This window comes from Halichoeres trimaculatus, unplaced genomic scaffold, assembly GCF_033239565.1.
Source record: "Halichoeres trimaculatus isolate MK-OKI-2021-1 unplaced genomic scaffold, fHalTri1.1 fHalTri1_scaffold_8, whole genome shotgun sequence".
Lineage (NCBI taxonomy): Eukaryota > Metazoa > Chordata > Actinopteri > Labriformes > Labridae > Halichoeres > Halichoeres trimaculatus.
In genome coordinates, this window is record NW_027437186.1 from 21,571,666 (window position 1) to 21,597,831 (window position 26,166).

A 26,166-nucleotide genomic window follows, 5' to 3' on the forward strand; every position below is an offset into this window, starting at 1 on the left:
GTAGGAGCTGTTAAAAGGCGCTGACCTGTATAATGAAAGAAACAGCATGAAGTGCAAGGAAGAGAGGGAGAGTGGGGAGGGTGTGTGTGTGTATGAGGGGGGGTGCATAGAGAAAACGGCACAGCACAGAAGCAAAAGGCAGTCTATTTCAAGGTTATTGATGCCATCTTTTTCATGACCTCATTTTTAATTCAGAGCACTGGGCCCTGACAGCTAATCTCGGGAAACGGTTTAAATAAATATCATTAAAGCTTCCATTGGTGCAGCAGCGAGCTCAGACCTCAGCTTGGACGTTTTCTACATTGACACCCACCCCCTCATATTCACTAATGAACGTCTCTCTGCGACCTAAAAACAGTAACTTTGAAGATGACAATTAGCTGAGGTTATTTCTTGTTCAATTCCAACTATGTAACTCCATTACTATCAGTGATTACTACCTGCTCCTGGACAGCATAAATACAGTGATTACACCCTCGACTCCATTTTTCACAATAACATCTCCTAGGAAACCATTTCACATGATTTGACCATTGGGGCTATAAAAGGATAATGTGTATAATTTAAAATGAGCTCTGGATTTTTGTGGATATTCATAGGCTTTAGCGCAAATAACACAAGGACAGCCACTGATACAAACTTAATTTACAGCAATCATGTCCTTTCTGCTAGCCTGAGACTTTTGTGCTTCGTGCTCTCCTCCTCTGAGACGTATCAGAAGTGATCCTTCTGAGAGAGGAGGAAAACATAAGTGCTGTTCCAGTTTGCACGCCGAACATTCTGAATTATATTTCTGTAGCACATTGACTAATGATTAAAGGTGGAAACAAAGACGCCTCTGGGGAACAAACACACACTTCAGCGAGCCCACAAACAGCCTCATTCATCATGCGGAGAGAATGGCCGTGTTTGCTGAGTTAATACAATGAAGCTAATTGCCCTCCTAGCAGCCCAAACACTGAGGCTCAGCTAAAATTATTCCCCTGAATGGAAACTTGCTTCAGCTGATCTCTCTCCCTCTCTTTCTTGCTCTCTTGCCGCCACCACCCCCCTCCAGATTTACACCTTCCCTCTCTGTCAGCCTGATATTCACTGCAGTGTGTGTATATTATTGCCTTGTATTGATTCAGCATTATTTTCTCTCAGCTGCTTCTCGGTGGCTGGAGAGGGAATGGCCAGCGCAGCAGCAGTCACACCTCAGCGCTTCCCACACGCTTTTTTTTTCCTCCTGACTTTCTGTACCATCGTATTTACACCTTAAAAACTCATGAAGACTGTGGCTTTTTTACTACTGGCTTCAAAGAAATTCCAGCAGAGACAGAGTGATTTCAAAGACAGATTAAAAAGTCACAAAATAAGGATCAAAGACATGTTCTGTCTCTTGCAATAATATGACATTCAGCCTTATCATCTCTGATGCTGGGTGTTGAAAGTCAAATCTATTATTAGTCTGAATATAGAACCCCTCCTTTAAAACATAACCCTGTTACAAGCATTTGTTTAACCTTGGAAAAGTGGGCGTGTATGTGTGTGTGTGTATCAGAGAGTAAAGAAAAACTGCTGGGTTAACACTGAGAGGACCCTTAGAGGTACATTTAGAGGCTCATGATTTAGCTGCAAAGCAAATACCGACAGACACTTACACATACAGCAGGAATGTTAATGTGTTAAAGGAGGACACTTGTGGGATAGCTGTGAGGAGGAGGAGTTAAAACATGTTTGAAATCAGGTGATATATATAAAGACGAGATATGACAAACAGTGTATATGAGAAGATTAAAAACTGTGTTTTACCATCATCTTGCATAAAAGCAGGTAAAATAAGCACAGGTTTCAGCTTACAATGTTTTTGGTCAGCAAAGAAAATACTTATTGTGACTTCTTTGTATTTTTTTTGTGGGGAGAAAAAGGTAATAGGGACCAAGAGTTGGTATTTTAGGCTAAGAGTCAGGCACTGGGAAGCATGGAAAAGAGACCCATTGCCATGCATAGTGGTTGTAGATAGGGATGGGTGAGTACCTATACCAGGTAACTGCACCAGGCTGATACCGCCTGTTTACACGACGTTTCATCTGAAAATGCTAAAACGCAATGAAAAAAAATCTGCATTTACACAGAAATGCAGAGGGACTGAAAACGCTGTAGTAGGCATGCCAGGCCTGCAGGCGGCTCTATAACTGTCTTGTCCAGAAGCAGCTTTAGGGAGATCTCCACCAAAGTAGAGTTTAGCCGATCATCTGGTGAATTGAGGAATATTTAGTGCAAAAGTGGAGCAACAGATGCTGATTTTGTATGAAGACAGTCAGCAGATACAGCAGATTGAGCAGCACCAGCACAACATGCTAGTTCCCGACGATTGTAACAACTGTTCTGTTGTCCTGTTGTATGCGCTCGTGTGAGGCGGAGTGTGACGTCAGCGTTTCACTAAAAACGCCGACTCACTGTTTACACGGCGACGGTGAAACGCGAGGGTGAAAGGCAACAAAACTTCTGCGTTTCACCCTAAAGCTGTTGTTGTGTAAACGGCCCCTTGCTTTCAAGTAACAGTAATTGTGAAGGTTGCCAATATTAGCAGCCGATACTCAAGGCAAAAAAGTCTTTGTTGAGTAAGTCCTCCTCACCAGTAGCTGGTGCTACACTGTCGGGGTTTGACACCTCTGCATCATGCATCAGGTCCTGCTCAGACAGTATGAACGAACCACGGAGAGTTAACAGTTACTCTGTTGTTCTGCACTTTAGTTAATGTGTCAAAAACAAATCATAAACCCAGAGAGAGTTGTTTGTCTTTTCTTCTGGGCTTGATGGGAGAGTGACTGTGCTGTCTGTGTTCAAAATGATCTGCCACTGTTAATTAAAATTTTATGTATCAAAAGTACTAAAGGTATTAGTACTCAGTAAGTACTCAAGAGGGATTACTTGTGCTGGTATTGGTCAGGAAAAAAAGTGGTATCGAACATTCCTAGTTGTAAATGCAAGATTGACATTTACATTTGACCTCATTTTGATACGTTTTTCTTGAAGGATCCCACACAGAAATCTTAAACGCCTGCAGACATCTCTGCCTTTCTTTCCAGTTCTGAATCTCACAGCACTGCATCTACAATAACCAGGAAGTGGAACTGGTGCTTTTTCTTCTTTTGTTATCAGCAGTTAGTGAACAGCTTTCAGGCGTGCTACAGCCACCACCTGGCAGTTACACTGCACTGTCATCAGGTGCCAGTCCAAAACAACTAAAATGATAGAGGACATAACAGTCATACGATCAGTTCAATTTGTCACTACACAATAAATAGCCAAATATCGCCAGTTCAGGCCAACTGAAGGTTTTACTACTGTCACTTCGTCTCATACCACTGATAGTGATATATTTGGTTCCAAAAATATTCCAGGAACAGCTTCTATCTTTGCTCTGCTGCCTTATTTTGCAAATTCACTGACTTCCTGCTGTCTCCACACAGTATAAACCTGCCCAGCTTCCTTATATCATACTGCTGTGCTGTCATACCACGGGATAACTGACAGGTGTGGTTGTATATGTATGCGTGTGTGTGTGTGTGTGTGTGTGTGTGTGTGTGTGTGTGTGTGTGTGTGTGTGTGTGTGAACAGCTGGAGGGATGTGGAGAGGGTCTTGTGCCTCATGAGCGCCTGGTTAGCTCTCTCTGGGAGGATCATTTCTGGCATTTGTTTAACCTTGGGAAAACGTGTATGTGTGTATGCGTGTTTGTGTGTCTGCATTGCATCGTCACAGCTCCCTCAGGATCGTATCAATATGCTCGCCGCCGTTTGGCAATACCATCTGAGTGGATGTAATGTGCGAGTTCAAAAAGCTGCAGAATCTCTCTGCCTGAACCGGTGGCTGAATATGTAAAAACATGTGTTTGCATTTTATCTGGCAATGCAGCTCTGTGTGCTTTCAATGCATGGATGGTTACTGTTTATACTGCATATGTAAGTGTATCCATGCAGGTCAGTTAATAATTCAAAATTTTGCTGTTTTTGGAGCTTTTAAATCCTCTTTAGCCTGTAAAGCAGCATGAATGGAATTTACTGCGTAATCAGTTCCATAGTGCTCACAAATACTCAATTAATCCTAAGAAAACAACAGAATCCCATCTAATCATGATAGATTTAGACCCATAAATACTATTAGTACTGAGTGGTATAACTGTGTTGAGCAGTGAGGAGTGATTTGCAAACTACTACGCAGTTCTAAAAGCTCTATTCTTCATGTATGTGTAATTGCATCAACATCCTCTGAGTGAGATCAATATTTGTCTTGTACTGTCCTGATGTTATGAATAAAGCACTGTGCAATCCTATTTGATGCAGCTGTGTATGAGGGAGTAGGTTAGGGGGGTCGGATACTCTGGGCGGTGCAAACTGTTCCATGTGTGCATGCATAGCAATAACGTGTCATACGTAACTGCCATACATGATAACTCACCTCTCGTAGTGTCTGCGCGTACACGTGGCTGCACTTGTGCTGCTGGGGTTCCCGCCCAATTCATCATACACATGCTTCCACTGTCTGCGGACTGTGATCTAAGAGGAGACAAAGAGGAGTAAGACAAAGAGGAAAAGACACAAAGGACAATGAGATGAATGCGAAAGTTTGGGGGGAAATTAAAAAAACATGAGGGGAAGAAAGAATATGAAAAAGAAAAACATGAGGGGTTGACATCATTTTGAGGTCTTGGGGAGTTACTGAGTCATGATGTTCCAGTTATTGAATCCTACAACACTCAATTCTCTAACATAATAAGCTCTGTTAACATCATGCAGTCAGTTGTTCCTGCTATAACCCCTTATCCCATAACAGATGACAGGCACAAAACACAAAACTGCCGGCTAACAAAGCCTAGGCATGAAATGTGAGATAATCAGCTGCAGATATGAGGCTTTTAAAAAGGGATATGAGCCCCGATTATATGAGCTGTATCCTGTTTATGACCTGGTCTGGCTGTCTGTTTGGATGACATTATAGCGGCTAAGCTAATGAAGAAACAGGCGTGGGCAATACGATTTGACGACTTAACATCAAACATTGACTTCACGCTGGAAACACGTCGCACATGAATAGTGAATGAATAATCGTCAGGTAAGGCTGCCAAGTTAAATGCCTCATACTCACTTCAGTTGTGTATGTGTGTGTGTGTGTGTGTACTGTATATGTGAGTGTGTGCATTTCACTTCATCACCAACATGGGAAAAAATGAGCGATTTGACTAATTTCCGTCCGACGAGTGCAAAGCAGAAGAACATGTGTTTTCCACTCCAAGGGGGTTTTGAAACAACGGCATCATTTTTTTCTGAGCGAGACTTTCTTCTTGGGAAAATAGCGGCTGACCTCAAAGGGGCAAAATGGGGGCAGAAAGAGAGAAAGGAAAGGAAGAAAGAAGAGAGGTAGGTAGACAGAGAGGAAGAGATGATGGAGAAAAAGAGGAGGAGAGGAGAAGGAGAAAGTGAGGGGGTGAGACAGAAGAAAGGAGGGAGGGGCTTTGAGGAAAGAGTAGGAATATATTGCCACATATGTGAATACTTACCAGCTCATATCCTCCCAGTTTCTGAGCAGCTTGAAACATGGTCCAAAGGTTGACTGTGGGAGACAGAAGACAAACAAGGCAGTCAGGAACTCTGGGAAAGGACTTGAGCTGAAACACATAACGTCATATACAGTCATTACACCAGAGAGCAGGGGATAAATAGAGCGCTAGAGGAAGTATTTAGATCCTATTGTTAAGTCATGGAGCTTATACCAAATAAGCAAACACTGGAGAGTGAGCTGAAGACCTTTATTCAAGGCAAATTTTACTGAAATTTCAATCCTGTAAATACCAGATACTCTAGAGGGGATACTGTCATGCCCTACATAAGTAGATAGAGGGACAGATCAATAGACAGACTTATTGATTGATGAACCAAACTCTCCTCGTCATATTTTTTTGGATCATCTCGAAAGAATGCACTGATTATATAATTCCCTGGATGGGCACAATGAAAACAGCTTTTTATCATTTTCACACAAAGCAAAGCTCCTCTTGAGCTGAAAGGATGCAAATGAATATTGAACAGTTGTACAATCACAAGTGTGTGATAAAATACAGCATATGCTTCATCCTGACAAAAAGATTTGTTAACCCTCCGCTGCAGCCTGCAGGTATGAATGAAAACCATTACAGGCATCAAACGCTTGGCAGTATGCTCAAACTTCTGTTTGAAGTAATGCAAATTCATTTGCATTGATTTCCCCATGCAAATACTGCATGACAGGCCATATCAAAATACAAGTCTTGTGTAACATTTTCCTAAAAATAGCAGTGTGAGCTTTCAGAAAGCTTTCAAACGGCTGTCTGTCTTTGAAAGGAAATATTTCCCACAAACAAAGCAGCACAGGTTCATTGGGGGACTTTTTTTGTGCCAATGACATTTGTATTTGCTTTCTGTAACATCATTGTTTAACATTTTTATATGAAGGCCTATAAATAAAAAAAGGAGGCCTCGCCTGGGGAGAAATCCATCAAAATTCAATCTGTGCGTACACAAAGCCTTGCATTTGTCAAAATGACATTTTCCTATCTCCGCATTTGACAGCATTGATTTTTTCCTTCCCTCCTCTCTGCGACCGTTGTCAATGCACGGGTGGAATAACAAAGGGAGCTGGGTAGGTTTTTCTGTTTGAACTGAGCACTCTGGCGTATTGTGCTTTCTGACTGGAGAAACAGAAAGATGGTCTATTTAACTAGCTTGTTATGCATCGACTGTAATTACCACAATAGCACACAGGGACGGGGAGGGAACAGAACAGATAAAGGAAATGAGCGAACATGCCTTTTCTTAGATGTCTTGTCATTAGCAATTTCTTTTCTTAATTCCCCTCTATTTGGCAGGGGCAATTATCACTGAGATAAGGATGACAAAACAGGAACACAATGCAGCCTCAATGACACACCGATGGCATGGCAATTAGACAACACGGCTGAAAGAGGGAGACAAATTGGAACTGATGTTCACAATCACATGCTGATGCCCAAGCGCGCGCACACATGCACGCACGCGCACACACGCACACAGACACACACGTTAATCTTGCACATCGAAGGCGCTCAGAATATACAATGTAACCACAACTACTCCTGGTTTATTCCTCCTGATTCTACCATCGCTCATTTCTCTCGACACCTTGACTGCACTCGCACACCTTCAATGGCAGCAGCAAGTCAATATTAACAAAGTGATAAAATAAAAATAGAAGGACAGCTACTTGCTTGAATAAGCTGCAGCAGAAAATGTTTTCTTCTCCCTCTGCACTGTAACAGTCGACTATTTTCATTTCATTTCCTGTGATTCAGCCTCTCTTGAGCATTCAGCCTCTGTGAATGGGTTTACTGAGGTAATTTAGAGCCACATTTTTCCTCTTAAAAGAAAGCAGTTAGACCAGGACTGTTAAACTGAGCCATTTTCAGGTGTTTTCAAAACACATTTCTGTTTCTTCTGAAAAAAGATTGGTGCATCAGAGGAAAAGTATATGCAATTATTTAATAATGCTTTTGACACAGACGCTGTTTGGGAGGAAAATCTTGAGCTACTTTCAGTTAATTTTCTTTTCTTTATATCCCCTCACTGCACGCCTTTTGATTTAACTGTACCTTAAAGCAAATAAATACATGTTAGTGTTACATAACTCCTAATATGGGAATTATATTAAATAGGTTCTCATTAATGCACATACATTTTATGTTTAGAGGATAAATAGACTAACTAATCACCTTCCTTCATTCTGTATCTGAAAAACATACTGTAGCTCTAATAGCAGACAGAAATTTCATTTTGAGGTGTAAATTAGTACATTTTGATGGTCCTGCCAATCAGGAGGCTCATATGCTAGTTGCTAAAACTACCTATACAGCTACTATAAACATGCATATAAGAGCTGGTCTAAAATGTCAAAAATGGAATAGGGATGGGTACTGGATAAGGTACTTTTACAGATACCAACCAAATTCTGTCTGTACTACTGAGTACTTATTCACGTAAAATCAAAAGGTACCATGTTTAGGTATCTAAATTAGGGCTGGTCAACGATTAAAACTTTTAATTGTAATTAATCGCATAATTTCCCTGATTAATCATAATTAATCACATTGTGAAAGTGCCATAACATCTGTCATGCAAACACTAAATCAGTACTTGTTATACAGTAATAGTTAAATCACATATTTAGTGCAAATCAAATTTACAAAATGTAAATACAAAATTTAAGCTTATTGCCACTGTCAGGGCATTAAAGTGATACTCCAGGATGGAACAAGTTGGGTCCTATCACAAGGTTTAGGGCAGAAATTACCCCTACAGCAGTGTTTTTGTGCAGCAGAAGCCCAGGGCGCTCACACCAAACACCCCCTCCCTGCTCCTCTGCCGGTTTCCTCTGCACTCAGACGGGGCCATATTTTACTTGACCAAAAACACAAATGAACGGACTCCCACCAAAAAACTCTGATATCTGTCTGCAATTTACGGTTTATTTAGAGAATTTTCAGCGCGTTACTTCCACACAAAAACACCGCTAAATAAGGCTCTAGTTCTCATCGTGTCTCTTCGTCCTGGCAGACTACCTGCGTTTGTTTATATCTGGCACGCCGTGCGCGCGGACTGATACACTAGGCGGCGAGCGCCTTTAAGTTCTGTGGCGTTGCCCGTCTTCTCCATGCTTGTTTTGGTTACTCATCATGTTTTTCCGCCGATTTCACTTCCAGTTCCGCCGCGGTCAGCAACAGACATTTACAAAATAAAAGCATGTGAGCAACATGCACTAATGTGCCATAAAATATTCAACGGCATTAATAGATTGATGGGTTAATGTGAAAATAACGCGTTAACTTGCCCAGCACTAATTTTTTTACCCTATAGACACAAAAAAGTGCAGAAAATTAGAACCATTGGGTACCGATACTAATTGCCAGGTACCAGGGATCAGTACCGTATTGTTTCAAATATGAAAGGTACCCATCCCTACAATGGAATAACACTAAGTCTGTCTCAAAGAAAAGATAACAAAGGCTCTCAATAATTCAGCTTCAGTCTCTAAACTGCAGAGATTTGCTACCCTCCCTGCTACATTGAACATTAAAGAAAACTTAACACTGTTATTATTGCAGACGTGGGGTTAAAAGGCTCGACGCTCTCACATCAGCACCTGTGCTCTAAGATGTTTCATGCATACAAACCCTGGAGTCAAATATAAATTCAGCATGAGAGAGTCGGGCACAGAATGAGAGAGCTGTGTTGAACCAACAAACTTAATTTTAGCTGGATTAAAATGATGTTTGGAGCCACTGGAGGTAAATGCATATTGACAGAATTTTAGTGCTTCATGTGTCTCTGCTGGGCTGTAAAGAGCTACAGTTGCAGCCCTGAAAAAAATCAGGTAAGAGTCTGCAGCGGGAAGACGAGGTTCAGCTTGGTCCAGGGATTCAGATGGGTTTTTTTGTAGCCCAGCCAACAAAGCATGGGTAAGTCTGGTAAATCATTCAACCATCTGTTGCTTTGTTAAACTCCAGAGGACTCCATAAAAAGATTATTACTCAAACCCAACTAAAATAACATAATTTCAATTTCCATTGCGGGAAAGCAAGTCCTTTGATCTTTGGATGCATTTGTAGCGAGTTTAAAGGGAAGAATATGAAAACGGGGCCTGATTACATCTAAGGGTTTGTTGTATTAATTATGATGTGTTTTTCCTTTTTTTCCCTCCTCTTTACATGTGCTGATGTGTGCTTGCTGCCAAGGACGAAGTTTAAACAGCATGATTTCACCATTTAATGAGGGCCTTGCTTATGATGTGTCTGGTTTTCAGATTCAAAGCATGTACTGTATGTAAAACAGTTGGCGCGTGGACCTCGACTTTATTCTCAGCTCAAATCAAGAAATGCCAGCAGAAAGTAGAAGCACGATGGGTTTGTGATTTCTCCCTGTGTCTCTTTTTCTCTTTCTTTCTCTCTCACTCTCAACCACAATGACCTATTTAAGCAACAACATGTCGGCAGTCAAGATGACAGGATTGTCAAAATACCGCGGTGAGGTTAGCAGAAAGAGGCGACCACAGCTTACCTCCATGTAATAGTTTAGAGTAATGACTTTTTTACTGTGCTATAAACTGTCACTGTTAAATCCAGAAGACATCACTTGCTCTCCCTCTCCCGCCTCTCATTAATTTGCTGATGCTGTCATGCTGATGTGAACGGCTAAATCTTTCTCTGCTTTTTCAACGTGAATGCAAATGTGATTTCCTTCCTGGAATAAAGGCGGAAAAGAAAAAAAAAAAAAGATGTGAAAGCCACAGTTTGAGATGAGTACCCACGTACCTACCTCGAGATCAAACGCACAAAACAAACGCTCTTCTTCAGTTTCAGGAGACCAGAGTGCGCCCTTTATGATGTTTACGTGCATGTTTCTCCTCTTTGTACCGTGCACACCTGGTGCAAGCTAAGCATCCGACCTATATTAGAAATCTTTAATCTCGGGGCAGACGTGTTTCCCATACATGTGATGTTCTTTTTGGCTCTGTTAGAGGACGTTCTTGGCCTTTACAGGAAGCCCCTTTGACAAGTGTGAGAAGATATTCTGTGCTCATATAAAAGCCAGCCAAAATGTGGTGTGACAGTGAGCCTCCAGAGTCTTTTACTCACCACTAGATGAGATTTTTTCTCTCAGCATACACAATTATTCCTTGAGTTTATTATTACCGCAGATTGAAAGTGTGCTTTTTTACAGTTTAGCAGTGGTGTAATTTAGAGATTTTTGGGCATAGTGCCTGCAGCGGTTGGCAGCCGTCTCTACTTTTCCCCTTAAGCTCTTATATTGTGGATAGTTAGGACAAAGTCTGCCCTTGACTTGACTGAAAAGCAGCTACTGGTTTCCTCATGTGATCACAACAGGGGGGCACTATAGATAACATGCGGTTAGAGTAGCTGATTAAAATCCAAACTGGGTTTTTCTCTGTGTGGATTTTAATGACTTACAGGGTGCAGTTTCACTCTGATATTTCAACTAACTGGAAACATAGACTTCAGATTTTCTTTTCCACACATACAAGACATTTAACAGTTCAGCTAATTTGTTTCTTTTTGTTTCACTTTGCATAGAATATCTCTGAATAGATATTAGTGCACTTTATCCCATCTAGTTGTTTTTTTCTGCTACAGTCAGACTACAGATATATAAAGCTACAAATTACACTCTTGCTTTTGTGAGCCACTGTGCTGCAGCCATACATAGCATCTCTGTGGTCCACATTGTTTACAGTCAGATTAGCGTCTTGAGAAGCAACTGTGTGTTTTCAAATTTGACACTACAGATATCTCTGCAAAGTAAACACTTTCATTTCTTGGTTCATTACCTCAAAAAGTCTGTTGAGTCTCTGTTTCGTAGTAAATTGGTGTGCTACACAGAGGCTTTACTCACCAATTTTCTATACATTTCAGGGCTGTCATTTTAACGCATTAATTAGATTAATTAATTACACCGCAAATTAACGCGTTAAAAAAATTAACGCAGATTAATCTGGATTCCAAACCCGTGGGGCGTTCAAAGACGCACTTATTTTCAAATGTTGGGTATTTACAAACTGTTTGTCCTACTTGGAAAAAGTGGTTAGATTTTCAAATTTCCAACGGTCCCTGAATGTATCACACCTGACGTCAGCAACATGCTTTAAACCGGGGGGAAGCGAGAGTGATACAGTGATACACGTCTCGTTTATTCACACGTCTTTTTTGAAAATCTGCAGAAAATCAACCGTTTGCTCTAGCTCAATTCTATAAAAAACAGATAATTCTACACTCTTTACTGCTTTAAATAAGCTCTGAATTATCGATATTTGTCCTGTATTTAAATCTAAAGAAGTCTTTGAAAATTTGCTTCCATCTTCCTGGTGTCATGTTTCAGCTTGGGGCTGCTTTGCACCAATGAGCAACAGTTTGTGTGTTCAGAGCATGTTAAACTGAAAATACTTCACTTTTCTTTGATCCAAGACTTGACTTAAGTGTTTTGTACATAGTTCCTCACAGTTTTTAGCCTTTAGCCCGGGATCTCCTGTAGTATGTAAGTACGTATAAAAGTTCATATTGCAGTGAAAATTGAGTCCACATCGAGTAAAAATGTGACAGAAGCAAAAACTGTCCTAAAAATCAAATCAGCTTATCTTAGGTGCAAGACTGTGTAGATTTTGTTAAGGTAGAGTCATGTGTTCCCTATGCCTCAGGGTACCTAAAAATGTGTTGTATATATTCCCACCTTATTTTCTAATGTTTTTTAATGTCTTTCAATGATATTTTAATGTCCTGGAATTCAAATTCTTTGTTTTGGGACAATAAGCAGATATGTAATTAAAATGAACAACACTAATAGATTTGCTTGAAATGAAAGGTCTTATATGTGCTGAATTAACATCACCTGTAAGATTTGTTCCAGCAAGCTTCATGAGGATGAGATAACTTTTTAGTCTGTCTTTGTATAGAGGTCGGATGATCATTTCTGAAACCAGACACTTACTCTGCGTTAACAGATTTTTTTTTTCTGTAAATACAGGAAAACCCAAATATACGTCCTTCTGCAAACCTTACCTTACATCTATTGACTTTACTCCATTGTTTAAACATTTCCAGTGAGGGAATAAGAGAATAAGTTGTCCTACTCACTCTGTTTGAAGCCAAGGAAGGGGATCCTCTCTATGGGCGTGTCTCTGTCTTTCATGTATTTGTAGAGCGATACCAAGAAAGCCTGCTCCTCCGCTCGACTCTCCTCTGATGTTTCATCCTCTTTCTTCTCCTCCTTTTCATTCCTCTCCTCCCTCTCCTTTTCCCTTTCCTTCTCCTTCCCTCGCTCCTTTTCCTCAGCTGAGGTTTTCTTGCCGAGAACGTTGGCCCTGTGTTTGGCCGTGGGGGTTATTTTCCCGTTGGGTACCGTTTTACAGTTGGGTTTGACCTGTGAAGACAAAGCTAGAGGAGTCAGTGCATGTAGCAGCAGATAAAAACAAACCTTTATCAGAGTGTTTTTAAAATAATGCGAAACGCTTGGGATGAAATGGCTTTGAACACAAACAAATATCCTTACAGGCTGAAAAGGCAGCCTCTCATTGATTATCAATGGAGCAGCTCGTCTTGTCATCACAGATTAGGTGCAGATTAGTTTGACTCGAGCTACGAGAGAGAATTGCTAATATTGATTCAGCTGTCCAAGGTCATAGGAAAAAGAGCCGTAGAAGGGCTTTTTAAGGTGGATATTTCCTTCACTTTAAATATCACAACCAATGCCAGATGGGAGCTTAATAATAAGGATTACTGTAAAACAGAAACACTGAATCAATGACTCAAAGCTGAAAACCATTCATCAAATGGATTACAAACATCTGCAAACAGGATGTGATGATTTGACTTCATATTTTCATAAATGTTTAATTTCCCTCATCGACTAACAGGATTTGGCTTGTAAAATATTGTATTTTACTCCCATGTTCACAATACAGCCTCCTGTTTTTAGAGAATGCATCATAAACCAGTGTAAACATCTTGTTCCACAGTGGGATCATGTTGCTCTTGTTTGAATAAGTATTAAATGGTTTGAGGAAGTGGAAAGACAAACAGAAGGCTGCTTTACGAGTAAGCGAACATGACTCATCTATGAAAATAGAAATGATTCAGATAAACACAAATTATGTTGTTTTACAGACAGAAAGATTGGTCTAAATGGTCTACAGATTGATATTGGTTTATTTCTTGAGTCATTGCTAAAGTTCCTAATTTCATGTTTGCGTCTGGTGTTTTGGCGCCGCTGGCTGACAAAGTGGAACCACTAATCTCTGCAGGATTTCTGTTAACATGCACAGGTCTATTAACAAGAATCTCATCCTGCTTTCTTTTAACATTCAAAACTATCCTGCTTTCTTTTAACAGTCAAAACTGTCACACATTGGAGTGATTTTGCCATGTTGGCTTGGCTGCATAATCACATGCCCCGTATTTTCTGTCTTTCTGCAGCCGTCCTTATCAGTAAAGGTGAAAATGCCCAATTATATACCTTTAAGTGAATAGATGAATAAATAAAATACTGGCATCATGTTTCCAGCTTTTATGGACACAGCATAGCAATACTCAGTTTTGTTATTCATGGTCTGGTTTCTTTTATAGTATGTCATACTGATGTAATGTTTATTTTACTTAATTCCACAACAAGCTAAAATCCAATACAATTCAATAAAACTTTAAAAAACAGACACTACTGACCAAAGTGCTGTACAGTTTAAATACACAAACAAACAAACAAATAAACAAATAATTAGATAGATAAGCATTACTTTAATGCGAATTACTTATGCTTCTTTAGTTGTATTAATAGTAAAGGACAGGAAACTGTAATCTAAGTTGTTTGTTAAAGACTTGATTGACAGTTTAATGAAATAATAAAGTTAATAGCTGCAGACTTTTATCACATGACCACTGAGTCATAAATAAATGACACATTTGTCATAAATCAGCGCTGTTTTCTGTTCCTATTGTTAGAAATGTCCTCCTATTTTTATCCCAACTGTTAGTATGATTAGGGATGGGTACCGAATTAGGTACTTTTATAGATACCGACCAAATTCTGTCAAAAGTACCGGGTACTGATTCACTTAAAATCAAAAGGTACCATGTTTAGGTACCTAAATGCATCCTTGACTGTGAGGGAGTGGAAGAGTAGCCAACTTTCCATGCTGGACATGAACACAGCATTGCAAGACTATACATCAAAAAATAAATATGTTGAACTGAAAAAATAAACATTTTATTATCAACAAATACAAATTGATATTTTTTACCTCATAAACACAAAAAAGTACCAAAAATTGGTACCTTTGAGTACCGGTACCGATTGCCAGGTACCGTATCATTTCAAATGTGAAAGTTACCCATCCCTATGATGCACAAAAGCAAAACTACACAATCAAAGGAATATGTACTACTTCTATAAAGTTTCATTCAATGTCTGTCAGCACTGTGATTAACAAAGGACTTGTTTTACAGGTTTTAGACAAAGCACCTTTGATTACATTTCAGATTGGAAAGACTCATGTGGTATGTTTTAGTATTATATTTTATTGTTGCATGACTGAACTTTGTCACAAAACACTACCTATGTTTGGAAAGTCTAAGACCAGCTCATAGATAATAAGCTACACAGGAGGTACCACAATAAACAAAAATAATGAATACCAAGATTTTCTTCTGACTTCAGTTTAAAATCCAAAGCATAACCTATTAAAAAAATGTGGTTCTCCTTAAATAAACTCTTTGTGGTAGGACAAGAACAAACAGATGTAACATCTGTGTCACACTAGATGAACTCCAAAAAAAACGTGGCCTTCACTGTGGTATGTTTCACTGCATGTACTGTACAGATTGTGTCTCCCACTAAATTCCTCAAGAAACTAAAATGCCACAGCCTTGTTCTGTAACAAGAAGACAAGGACAACCTGAAGAGCAACACAAGTCAGGGAGTCACGTGCTGCAGAGTTCCTTTGAGAAAAAGAGACTTGAACAACCAGTGACTGTGTTACAATGTTTTCATTCTCATCTTCTTAATTTCTTTCCCACTCGTCAGACCTTATTCATCCATTTTTGTCTCATCTAATTAATTTTTCTTACCTTGGTAGTAGTTTTGCTCTCAGGGCTGCTGGGGTCCTGTGCTGTCACTGCTGCTGACCCCTGTGTGGACCCAGCTGACCCCTGACCCTGAGCCTGACCCAGGGAGTCCCTCCTTTGAGAGATCGACAGCTTCTTTTTCCGGGGTCGCCCCTTCAGGTTGGGAGCTGTGGGACAGAAAAAAAGCAACAAAAGGAAGATTAATTTAGATGTAACAGCGCTGTGAGATTAAATCAGTGTTTTTCTGTTGCCAAGTGTGATGATTTTATCTTCAAACAATGTTATTACACAACAACGAAGAACAGGAATAAAAGACATATGAAAATGTTTACTGCCCGAAATGAATTTCCTCCCTGGGAACATTAAGTTTCAGCTGTGGAAAAACGGAGGCTATGACGGGAACATTTACAATCAGAGAAAGGAATTTCACAGGCCTGCTAGCCTGTAGCTAATTATTTTTAAACTGGATTAGTGCAACATTGTGCTGAATGGGGTAGGAGGCTGCCAAATTGCTCCAATGTGCTAGTAAACACCATCCTCAAGTTTCTCCTCAGCCCTGAAGAGAAACTGTATTTGAATTCAGACAGATGTATTTTTAAGATGCACAAAGAGGGCATCGTAACAGTCAAGTAATTAGTAAAAGACTGGAAATGGCAGATGCAGACTAACCCACAAACCCACAGAAAGGATTTTTCAATTCCTTCTGCGCGAAGAATTATTTGATACTGGTGCTAGATAAATTCAGAGCTGTATGTGTGTGTGTTTCTTTTTGTTTTCCACAGCAGCCATGTCCTCTTTATCTGCGAGCTTTTAAAGAATTGTTTTATACTTAGATGTAGCGATCGTCATGCCTCTACTTCTCTGTTTAGCCCGCTCATGTCTTAGAGCTGAGCGTTGTTAATTAAAAACACATGAACCTGCCTGATAGGAGCTCTTTGTTTGAAAGGCTGGCAGATATAATTGCTCAGTTCACATTACACACACAATAAAGTATTTAAGCCCTCCAAGTCCTTTGTACACCCACGTTTATGTCAACCCGCGACTGTAATGTAACTTCTTGGCAGAGAGCCTTGCCTCCACGCAGCAACACAAACAGAGATAAGCTCAAAGGAGAGAGAGAAAGAAAGAAAGAAAGAAAGAGAGGGAGAGAGTGGCTGAAACTTCAAATAATCCAAGTTCAGTCACGTATTTCACAGCGTCAACATTCTTTCCCTCCATCTGCAATGACAATTAAATCACATCCAAGGTTGTTCTCTGCCAAAGGGCCTGTGTGATTATTTTTGTCGGATCAAATTCCCATCAAGAAAATGTTACAATAACACTGGAGCTGAATAAAAAAAAAGAAAGGCAGTCATTAAAAAGGGTAAAATGATCACGACTCAGCAACCTATCACTTCATGTTGTTATTTTCACAAACACTGCGCTGCAGAGAAACAGCACAGGGGAAACTTCCAAGGGCATTTGTTGTGCATTTGTCATCCCTTTGGCACTAAAACAAGTTCTCAACACTGTAATCTTTACTTAGAAAGCTCTGGGTGTGTTTCCTCTCTCAGATGTTTTCTCATTCTGCAGCTCACTCCGGCTCTTTTATCCTGCCAATTACTCATTAATGCAGAGAAATTACATAAACCCTGGGACTTATTTATGTAGTCGTATTTATTTTTAAAGAGACAGATACATAGGCAGCTCATACCCCTGCACTCTGAGCCCAAGCCTGTGCTTTTTTCATAATCTATTCAAGTGAGAATAAACCTTCAAAGACAGAGAAATTTTATTACATGTGTTTGGAAATCCTGAGAAAAGTGCCAAAAACCCCAAAACCTTGTGATGTGATTTGTGTCTGCAAATTTGACTTTCATGAGATTTATTTGTTAACATCTGTTTTAACAAAGGTTGCAGAGGTTTGATTGAGGTCACACTCCCAGTGCAGTGCTTTTTTTAGTCCAATCACTAACCCCCCTGACACCCTACACCGACTTACATAACCTGCCTGTCTGTTTACATTTTTCACCAGGTCAAATACTGCTGCGTAAGAAAATGCTGCAATTACAGCAAAACGCTGCTGCACAACACGTGGAGACACGACAGTGAGCAGGTTTAAATACATTGACTTATTGATGGAAGACAACTTGAAACACAGTCAAACAACCAAAAGTAGATGCTTGCTGTAAAAACGGAGGTCAAACAGTGCATTCAAGTACTGCTGTAAACACACACACACACGCGCATACACTTAACACACACAAGCAGGCACACAAGGTTAAGCGCTGGCAATCTTTCCGTGCTGCAGAAGTACTACAGAACTGCTGATCTGCCTTCCTCATGGCAGCAGTTGCATAAGGGAGGAGTCATCAGCTTTAGAATAACACAAAGAAAAATCAAACACAGGCTGACTGCGCAGATTGATTTTCTGGACAGAAACATGTATGCACATTTATAGGCTGTAAAAAAACGTCAACATCACAATGTAATGATCTTATTGCACCCTGGGGGATGGGATATTTTTACCACTCTGTGGGCATTAAGTGTTTTTGTCAATGTACAATAAAACAAAGAGATCTTCACATCACACTACGCTCAGCAAGCCGGAATTAAGCGCTTTAGTCATTCGCTAAAAATGGCAGCTGACAAAGCTGAAGAGTTCTTGTTTGCTTCACATCAAGTTACTTATTTGTCAGTCTGTGGCTTTCTGCTTATCTGGGCCGCTGACATGGCTTGGAGACGTGCCTTGAAGTGACCAGTGGACTCTTGCCTGGTCCTTCAGGAACCCCAGAGGGCATAATGTGCTCACACAAGCTCACAGAGACAGACACACTGCTCATGAAGCTGAACTCAATTCAGACTCACAGCTTGTTGAGGGGAGGTGAGGCCATGCACAAACGCACAGAACACATACATTTATAGATAAACACAGGTAAGGGGTATTCCCTGGGGTGTCAATCCATCATGTCACATCACACCGAACTATCCCCCCAAGTCATGGAAGTCACGACAACTTTAGTACAACCTGACAACTTGATCTCTGGATGCAGTCAAATGCTCTTGGCTCTTAGGGCTGTACTACACACCTTGGGCTCATAGCTTCGTCCTCCCTGAGATTCAATTAAATACGGCCCTAATACCTTTGTTTCATTACCATTCAGCTGATGTCACTGATAATGAAAAAGTCATTAGAGAAAGCTCAGGAAGGGGTTCTGACGGTCCTATGCATCAACAGAGTGGAGCCACGGGGCAGCCCAGCAAAATGGACTGATTGATTGAGAGGCTGCCGGGATTGCTGAGAAGTATTAAGCCGACCGAAGGACTCAGCTGATGGGTACCTCGGTTGACAACACAAACACACACACACAGGCACACACACACACACACACAAGTAATATCTGCCTGTGTTGGACCTTCTCTTTAAAAAACCCCTTTGATCTAGATTGACAAATGACTGGTCTGATGGTGTATAGTACATCATTATGGGTTTGATCTGCAAACCAAAATTTTAAGCTCACATTTTTTAAGATCTTAAAATCCCTTTGATGTAATGAATGGCAGAAAACCTATCCTTGGCACTAAAACAGTTTGGGATAACATCTTCAGCTTGAAAATCTGTCACAACTGCTGATGTTTGCAAAAGTTACTGTTTTATCTGCACTAACTACATGGGTCAAAAGACGGTCAGGCAGTCCTTTCACTTTGGTATTTAAACTATCTCAAAAACTTTTACAAAAACAAAGGATAAGGACCAAAATCCGGGTCATGCTGTGGCTACGCTGTAGTATACAGGCAACTGCAGCTGAGGCGTAGATTTGGTTAACAGCTACTACCAGTGCTGCCAACTCCTCAGTGAGAAAAGAAGCTATTGGCTGTCATAGAATTTACTAGAAGTCGCTTAATTATGATTGTCTAGTTTGCATAATTACCCATTTGCATGTAATTGCCATGGACACTGTATGAGAGGGGAAAACTTTTGTGGGAGGGACAAAAAGTGAGTAAAAAACAAGAAGGACAAAAGACCAAGCGGCAACCTCAGGTCTAAGAATATGAGACAATGCGGTAGCGCAAAAACCTGCCGTTTCTTCGTTGTGTGTCTGCTTGAGGCTGGCTCCAGAATTACAGGGAGTCACATACACACCAAGCTAAAAAAACTGCTTTCTATTGGCACACACTGTATGAGGGTGAATTTTTTTCTGACTCAGCAGTTAAGAGGATATTAGCATCGCAAGCTCGCCCAATCAGAGGCACAGCTCAGCTCACATGACTGACAGGCATCCTATGGCTGTACTCGGAGCCCCTATCACTTCCAATATGGCCGCAATAGCCGATTTGCTTCAAAAATCTGTTTCAGAAAAAGACAGGTGATGTCGGGCAGACTATGTCCATTAATTATACAGTCTATGCAAAAGATTAGTTGTGCTAGTTCGGCTAACATTAGCCACACTCAAACCAATTTGAATTTGTTTACCCCCGAGACTCTGTGATCCTGTGTTTGGTGAAGTTAGTATGTGCTCATTTTTAACTGTTTTATTACCTTAAACTAAAATGAGTCTGAATTTAAGTTTTTATTCAGACAGCTGGGAAATTAGTTAGCTTTTGTATGAGTTCTAGTAAAGTTGTCCATGTTCCTATCAATTATATTTCGAGTTGCTGATGATATTAGATTAAATTTGTACCATTTTCAAGCCAGACTGCTAAAAAAGGCACAAATACTTCAAAAGTATAGAGTTAGAGTAGAAGAACAGAGTTGGAATAGAGTTAGATTCACCATAAGTTAGCTACATGCTAAAGTTAGCTGGTAAGTACCAGGGCAGAAAAATGCTAAAATAGTCAAGTAAAAATATTGTTACTTTGACAAAATGTAATAAGCTTTAAATTTACACATAAATAGTTTTCACTAAACATGAAATGTTATTAAGCATGCAATTATGTTACCATGATTTCATCAGCTTTTAGCCTGAAGCAAAGTAAGCAGTCATTGTTCCTGAGTTTTTAACAAGAGAAAGAATGTAAAGCTGTTCAAGCAGCTGCATTTGTAACTGAGAAAATAGCCAGCACATCATACTTTGACTGAAAAATGACACTGCACACATCTAAGTGTAGGTTTAAGCAGTTTTGAAAAGACTGATGAATCTGTTTTAGAAATATACATTTAAGGTGATGAGAAAACTGCACACTGCTTTGCCTCCCTTTTGCTCTCTTTCCTCCTCATAATGTTCCTCTATTTCATGTTTTTTTTCCTCAGGCTATGGTTTTTAAGTGGGTGGAGAGGAATGCAGTGAACATGTAGGAATACAGGAAGTTTTGGAGTTTTAGTGAGGTTAAATTCAAAGTGATTCAATTATAAATACATGTAGAGAGTTACTGCAATGAAAAGGGACTGATGAAAAACCAAATAAACTTCTACTGAGCTGAATAAAAAAACATTACTCTTGGCTGCGTGTTTGTATGCACAAAAGCTGCTGTATAAATAAAGCTGGAATGGATTGAATGGATTATACGAAAATTAAATGTTACTTATCAGACTAAGCAAGCTAGACTGAAGAGGTTTATTTCCTGAACTGACTCACCGTGACTTACTGAAGAAGAATCTATCAATATGCACTTTCATTAAACAAAACATCCACTCAAGTCTTCCCTGGAACCCTTAATTCAACTGTTTAACTTCCACTTCCTCTCAGCATAATGAGGTCCAAGTTCAAACAAAGGGGTGAAGGAGGAGGAGGAAGAGGATGAGTGAGGCATGACTAGAACAAGCCGGGGTTAGGTGAAAAACATGTTTTGACATAGTTTGTTGTCTCACTTGGTTGCAAATTCACTAAAAGACCTGACACCCACTCAGCAATTATCAGCAGAGCTCACAGCCAGAGGTAATATTCATGTTGCAATACAAAGCCGTGCATGAAAAGTACACAATGTCCTCGGGAAAACAACAGACTACAATTTATTACGGCTAAATTATGCAATCATGAATCACTTTTTATATAAACACATTTCTCACTGAGATTAAGGAAACATAAGTACGAGTGCTATGCCAAAAGGGCATTGTGCTAAGATGTAAATTTAAATGTCAGAGCACAAACTAGTCTTTAGAGAAAGTATTCAGGAACCATTTGAAACTGTTGAACAGCAGAGAGACATTGATAAGTAGTTTCTTTGTTGTAATCGATGTGAATTCTCCCAGAGATCCACTCAGTCAATTTGAAGTCACTCCTTAATGAGTTACACGGTAAAAGGGCAAGAGCGGTTAAAGGATTTCTAACCAAACACGGTAAATAACAGCCCACAAGCTCGGACCACAAAGACAACAGCGCCAGGAGAGATAAATATCCACACAGGTGAGAATCAAAATGAAACTCTACCTGTGAACACGCCCACACACAGACAAAGAAAGCCGCTCAGGTTGGACATATAGGGTTACAGAAGTCTGTTGGAAATTTACAAGCACTCATAAAACATATGGCACCGTGACAGGCATTATTTAAACAGTGAAAGCACAAAGTGTGTGTATAAAAAAAAAAACATCCAGGCAATGGAGCAGTACTGGAAAAGACTAGTGCCCAGATGGAAAACAGAAGTTTTATAACTCAAACTAGTTTAAAAATGAATAAAATAGAAACATGATTGTGAGGAACTATGCTGACATCTGGAAAGAAATGAACTAAAGTAAATAAAATCTAACAAACATACTGAATAAAGCCTGACAAATCATATCCCCTGATGCAACTCATGAGACAGACTTTAATCCAGAGAGCAGCAGAGCACTGAATGTGTGATCAGTGAGGTGATAGTACACTTTGGTGGAACATTTTAACTCCACTGGAGGCGCAGGGACGTGACAAGGGAGGCTCCAAAGCAGCAGGGCAGTCGTACCACAGAGAATACAAAAAGGCAGCGATGAGTGATGTCACAGCCGGTGGTGACAGGCAACAGCGTGTCTTCACTATACATCAAAGAGCTCATGGCTCGGACAGATTTCAAGTATTACTGCTGAAGGGCTGCTTGTTTCTGACCAAAGTTTCCATTTTGTTCGGAAACATGATCCAGATAATGTGTCTTTTAAGGATTAATCTTGTTAGTCACTCTGTTACTCTGATCAAAGGGCTTTCTTTGTACAAAAATATCAGGTCTGCATGAGGAAAAACTCTGAAACCAAGACACGGAATGAAAACTACAGAGCTTAGCATGCATTGCATGTTTCATATTAATTAGTTTTTCATAGAATTTTAAACCTGGCACACAGAGAGAGTTTTATTCTTATAGTGTGTGGCGTGCAATGACAGGTCTATCACACACATCAACATATTCCATTCTGCTACCAGAGTTGAAAAACTAACTAACTTGTGAGTCAGTCATCGAGCATGGCAAAAAGTTGCTAGCTGCTAAGCTACCTGTTACATCATCTGCTTTAGCAATTTCTGTCCAACTTCTCATGTTTTCAGTCTTTTTCTGTGTTGTGTTTAACAGGTAATTGTGCACATCTTATACTGATCAGCGGAGGAATACAAAACACTAGACATGTACCAATCAATCGGCTGGGAGATTAATCGGTGACGATTTCCTTAATTTTGGGGGATTGGTGATCGGTGATCAGAGATCTGTGATCGGCCCATCTTTACATATGAAACTGATCTTATATACCCCTGGGAAGGTCTGACAGCCAGCCATTGTTGCTTTTTGCTCTGAGACCTAAAACTCAGGACACTTAATTAGTTGTTTAAGTTAAAACTAGGGCTGGGCAACGATTAAAACTTTTAATTGTAATTAATCGCATGATTTCCTGATTAATCATAATTAATCGCATTGTGAAAGTGCCATAACATCTGTCATGTAAACACTAAATCAGTACTTGTTATACAGTAATAGTTAAATCATATATTTAGTGCAAATCAAATTTACAAAATGTAAATACAAAATTAAAGCTTATTGCCACCGTCAGGGCATTAAAGTGATACTCAGGGATGGAACAAGTTGGGTCCTATCACAAGGTTTAGGGCAGAAATTACCCCTAATGCAGTGTTTTTGTGCAGCAGAAGCCCAGGGCGCTCACACCAAACACCCCCTCCCTGCTCCTCTGCCGGTTTCCTCTGCACTCAGATGGGGCCAATTTTTACTTGACCAAGAACACAAATAAACGGACTCCCACCGAAAAACTCGGATATCGGTCTGCATTCATGCTTTATTTAGAGAATTTTCAGCATGCTACGTTCACACAAAAACACAGCTAAACAAGGCTCTGGTTCTCATCGTGTCTCTTCGTCCTGGCAGACTACCTGCGTTTGTTTATATCTGGCACGCCGTGCGCGCGGACTGATACACTAAGCGGCGAGCGCCTTTAAGCTCCGTGGCGTTGCCCCTCTTCTCCATGCTTGTTTTGGTTACTCATCGTGTTTTTCCGCCAATTTCACTTCTGGTTCCACCGCGGTCAGCAACAGACATTTACAAAATAAAAGCATGTGAGCAACATGCACTAATGTGCGATAAAATATTCAATGGTGTTAATAGATTGACAGGTTAACGCGAAAATAATGTTTTAACTTGCCCAGCACTAGTTAAAACATGAAGATTTTATTGTTTCACGTGTATTTTTAAATGGTTTTCAATAAAATAAAATTGGAACATTGAAGGTAAATGCTGTCAGTTATAAAAAATAAAAATCGGTATCGGCCCGAATCGGTATTGGCAGGTCAGGCTTTTTAAAGATCAGTGTTTGGCCAGAAAATTGTGATTGGTGCACCCCTACAAAACACCTTTAAAAACGTGAAACAGATGGTACAAAGTGGTGACATCATGAGTCAAACTACAGTCTGTTAAAAAGGATGCATTATCTTGTATTAAGATTGATTTTCGACTTTTTCTGAGTTAAGATGACGACATGTTGCTCTATTAATTCTTTGTCACACTCTTTGTTCATATTTTTCTCCATTTTTATTTTCACTGTCATTGCTATGCTGGTTTGTTGCAACTGTATTTTCTACTACTTTGACAAGTCCTTATAAATCAAGGACAGGGTCCATGGCATCCTGGCTTAATATTTCAAACATGTTTCACTTTTTGATTCTTCTGTAAAAGTTCAGTCAACCTTACAAGAGGACAGGATTCTTTTCTTACAAACAACATATTTGTTTTATCCTCAGTTGCTCGCTGCACAACTGTAGTTAAACCTCTAACTCCATGAAAAGAAAGTTTTTGCAGGTGACTGAGACTTTCCAGCTTGAGCAAAGGATGAATAAATTGCAGGATTTTAAATATGCCTCACAAAATTTGCCTTCTCCTAAAGATGCACACAATTATCTTTATAAGGTAAAAACAAAACTTTGAGAAAACTCTTCAGAGCACCTAAAATATAAATGTCTGAAATAAGTAGCTTTCTTTTCTCTGTCTTCTTTGCCGCTACTTCTGAAACCAAAAAGAAACTCTTGATTTGCAACATATAAGTAGCAGCTACTGAGCACTCCCTGCTCTCTATCATTTTGCTGCTGACTGTAGTCACCGTCGCATTTCACGTTCTCATATCAGACATTTCTGACGTGCTCATAATTCTCACTTTGTCACTTCTGACAGCAGAGTTATTCCTCTGTTCCTGCGCTTCAGGCACGTTTCATTCGAGACACACAGTGACAGCACCAAAAAAAAGTAATGAACAGTAATACTTCAAGCATCTCTATCACCGCAATCATCAAAAAAATTACACAACGCGCCCACAGAGTGAGACAGAGTGTGTGGGTGGACAGAATACACTGTTTTATTAATCATCAAACCCTCTGCAGGTTGATAGATGATACAAGTGTTAATTAATTTCTCATAATTATACAGAGGGAGATTATCATTGATAAAGTGGAAAACATTTCACAGCTGAATGTGAGAGTACACTGTTTCATATTAGGTCAACCTCTGGAGGGTTTCACATCAATAATGCTGGAATATTTTCATCACTGCTGTTATTTTCTTGCCTGTTTTTGTGCCCCTGAATGCATCATAAGAAGATATTTTTACACTGCTGTGGCTGAGAGCGATTCTGAATTTAATGAGGAATGCATTTGGCTGCTTCTGAGGCATGACAATGGATACTAGTTACTGTTATTACACAAACACAGCCAAGTTTTGCCAAGCCCTCAACAACAACAAGCTCACCTTCCAATAAAACAGGGGGAGAGAGATAGACAGATGGAGAGGAAAAGGCAGTAAACACCGACAAGCAGCAAGAGAGACAATTTACATTTTTCAGAGTCAGTGAGCAGTGGTGTGTTCGGATACAGCACCTGTATCAGAAACTCCTGTCCTGTCTCTACACAGGCTAACACTGTAATACAAGGCTATTAGAGCATGTGCATGAGTCAAAGGGAGGGATTAGTCTGGTTTGTTGCTAAAGAGCTCCAACAACAAAAGTCCCTGAGGTGCAACGACTCATCCGCAGGTCCTCATACACAGCTTCTCATAAACAGCCTCTTCTTCTCTGACTGGATTTCTTTATTCTAAACCTTCTTCTTTTCTTTATTTTTCT

General features: G+C 39.9%; 1 protein-coding gene across 1 annotated transcript in view; it reads right to left on the reverse strand.

Moving 5' to 3' along the window:
• The window catches only part of arid5b (AT-rich interaction domain 5B), an 89,706-nt gene that overhangs the window by 9,866 nt on the left and 53,674 nt on the right, over nt 1–26,166 (reverse strand). The window contains exons 5-8 of the mRNA XM_074676315.1: nt 15,681–15,844; nt 12,696–12,981; nt 5,544–5,596; nt 4,445–4,542 (exon numbers count right to left, since the gene is read on the reverse strand). Of these exons, the coding sequence (XP_074532416.1) occupies nt 4,445–4,542; nt 5,544–5,596; nt 12,696–12,981; nt 15,681–15,844 (601 nt within the window). The remainder of the gene's footprint in view (nt 1–4,444; nt 4,543–5,543; nt 5,597–12,695; nt 12,982–15,680; nt 15,845–26,166) is intronic.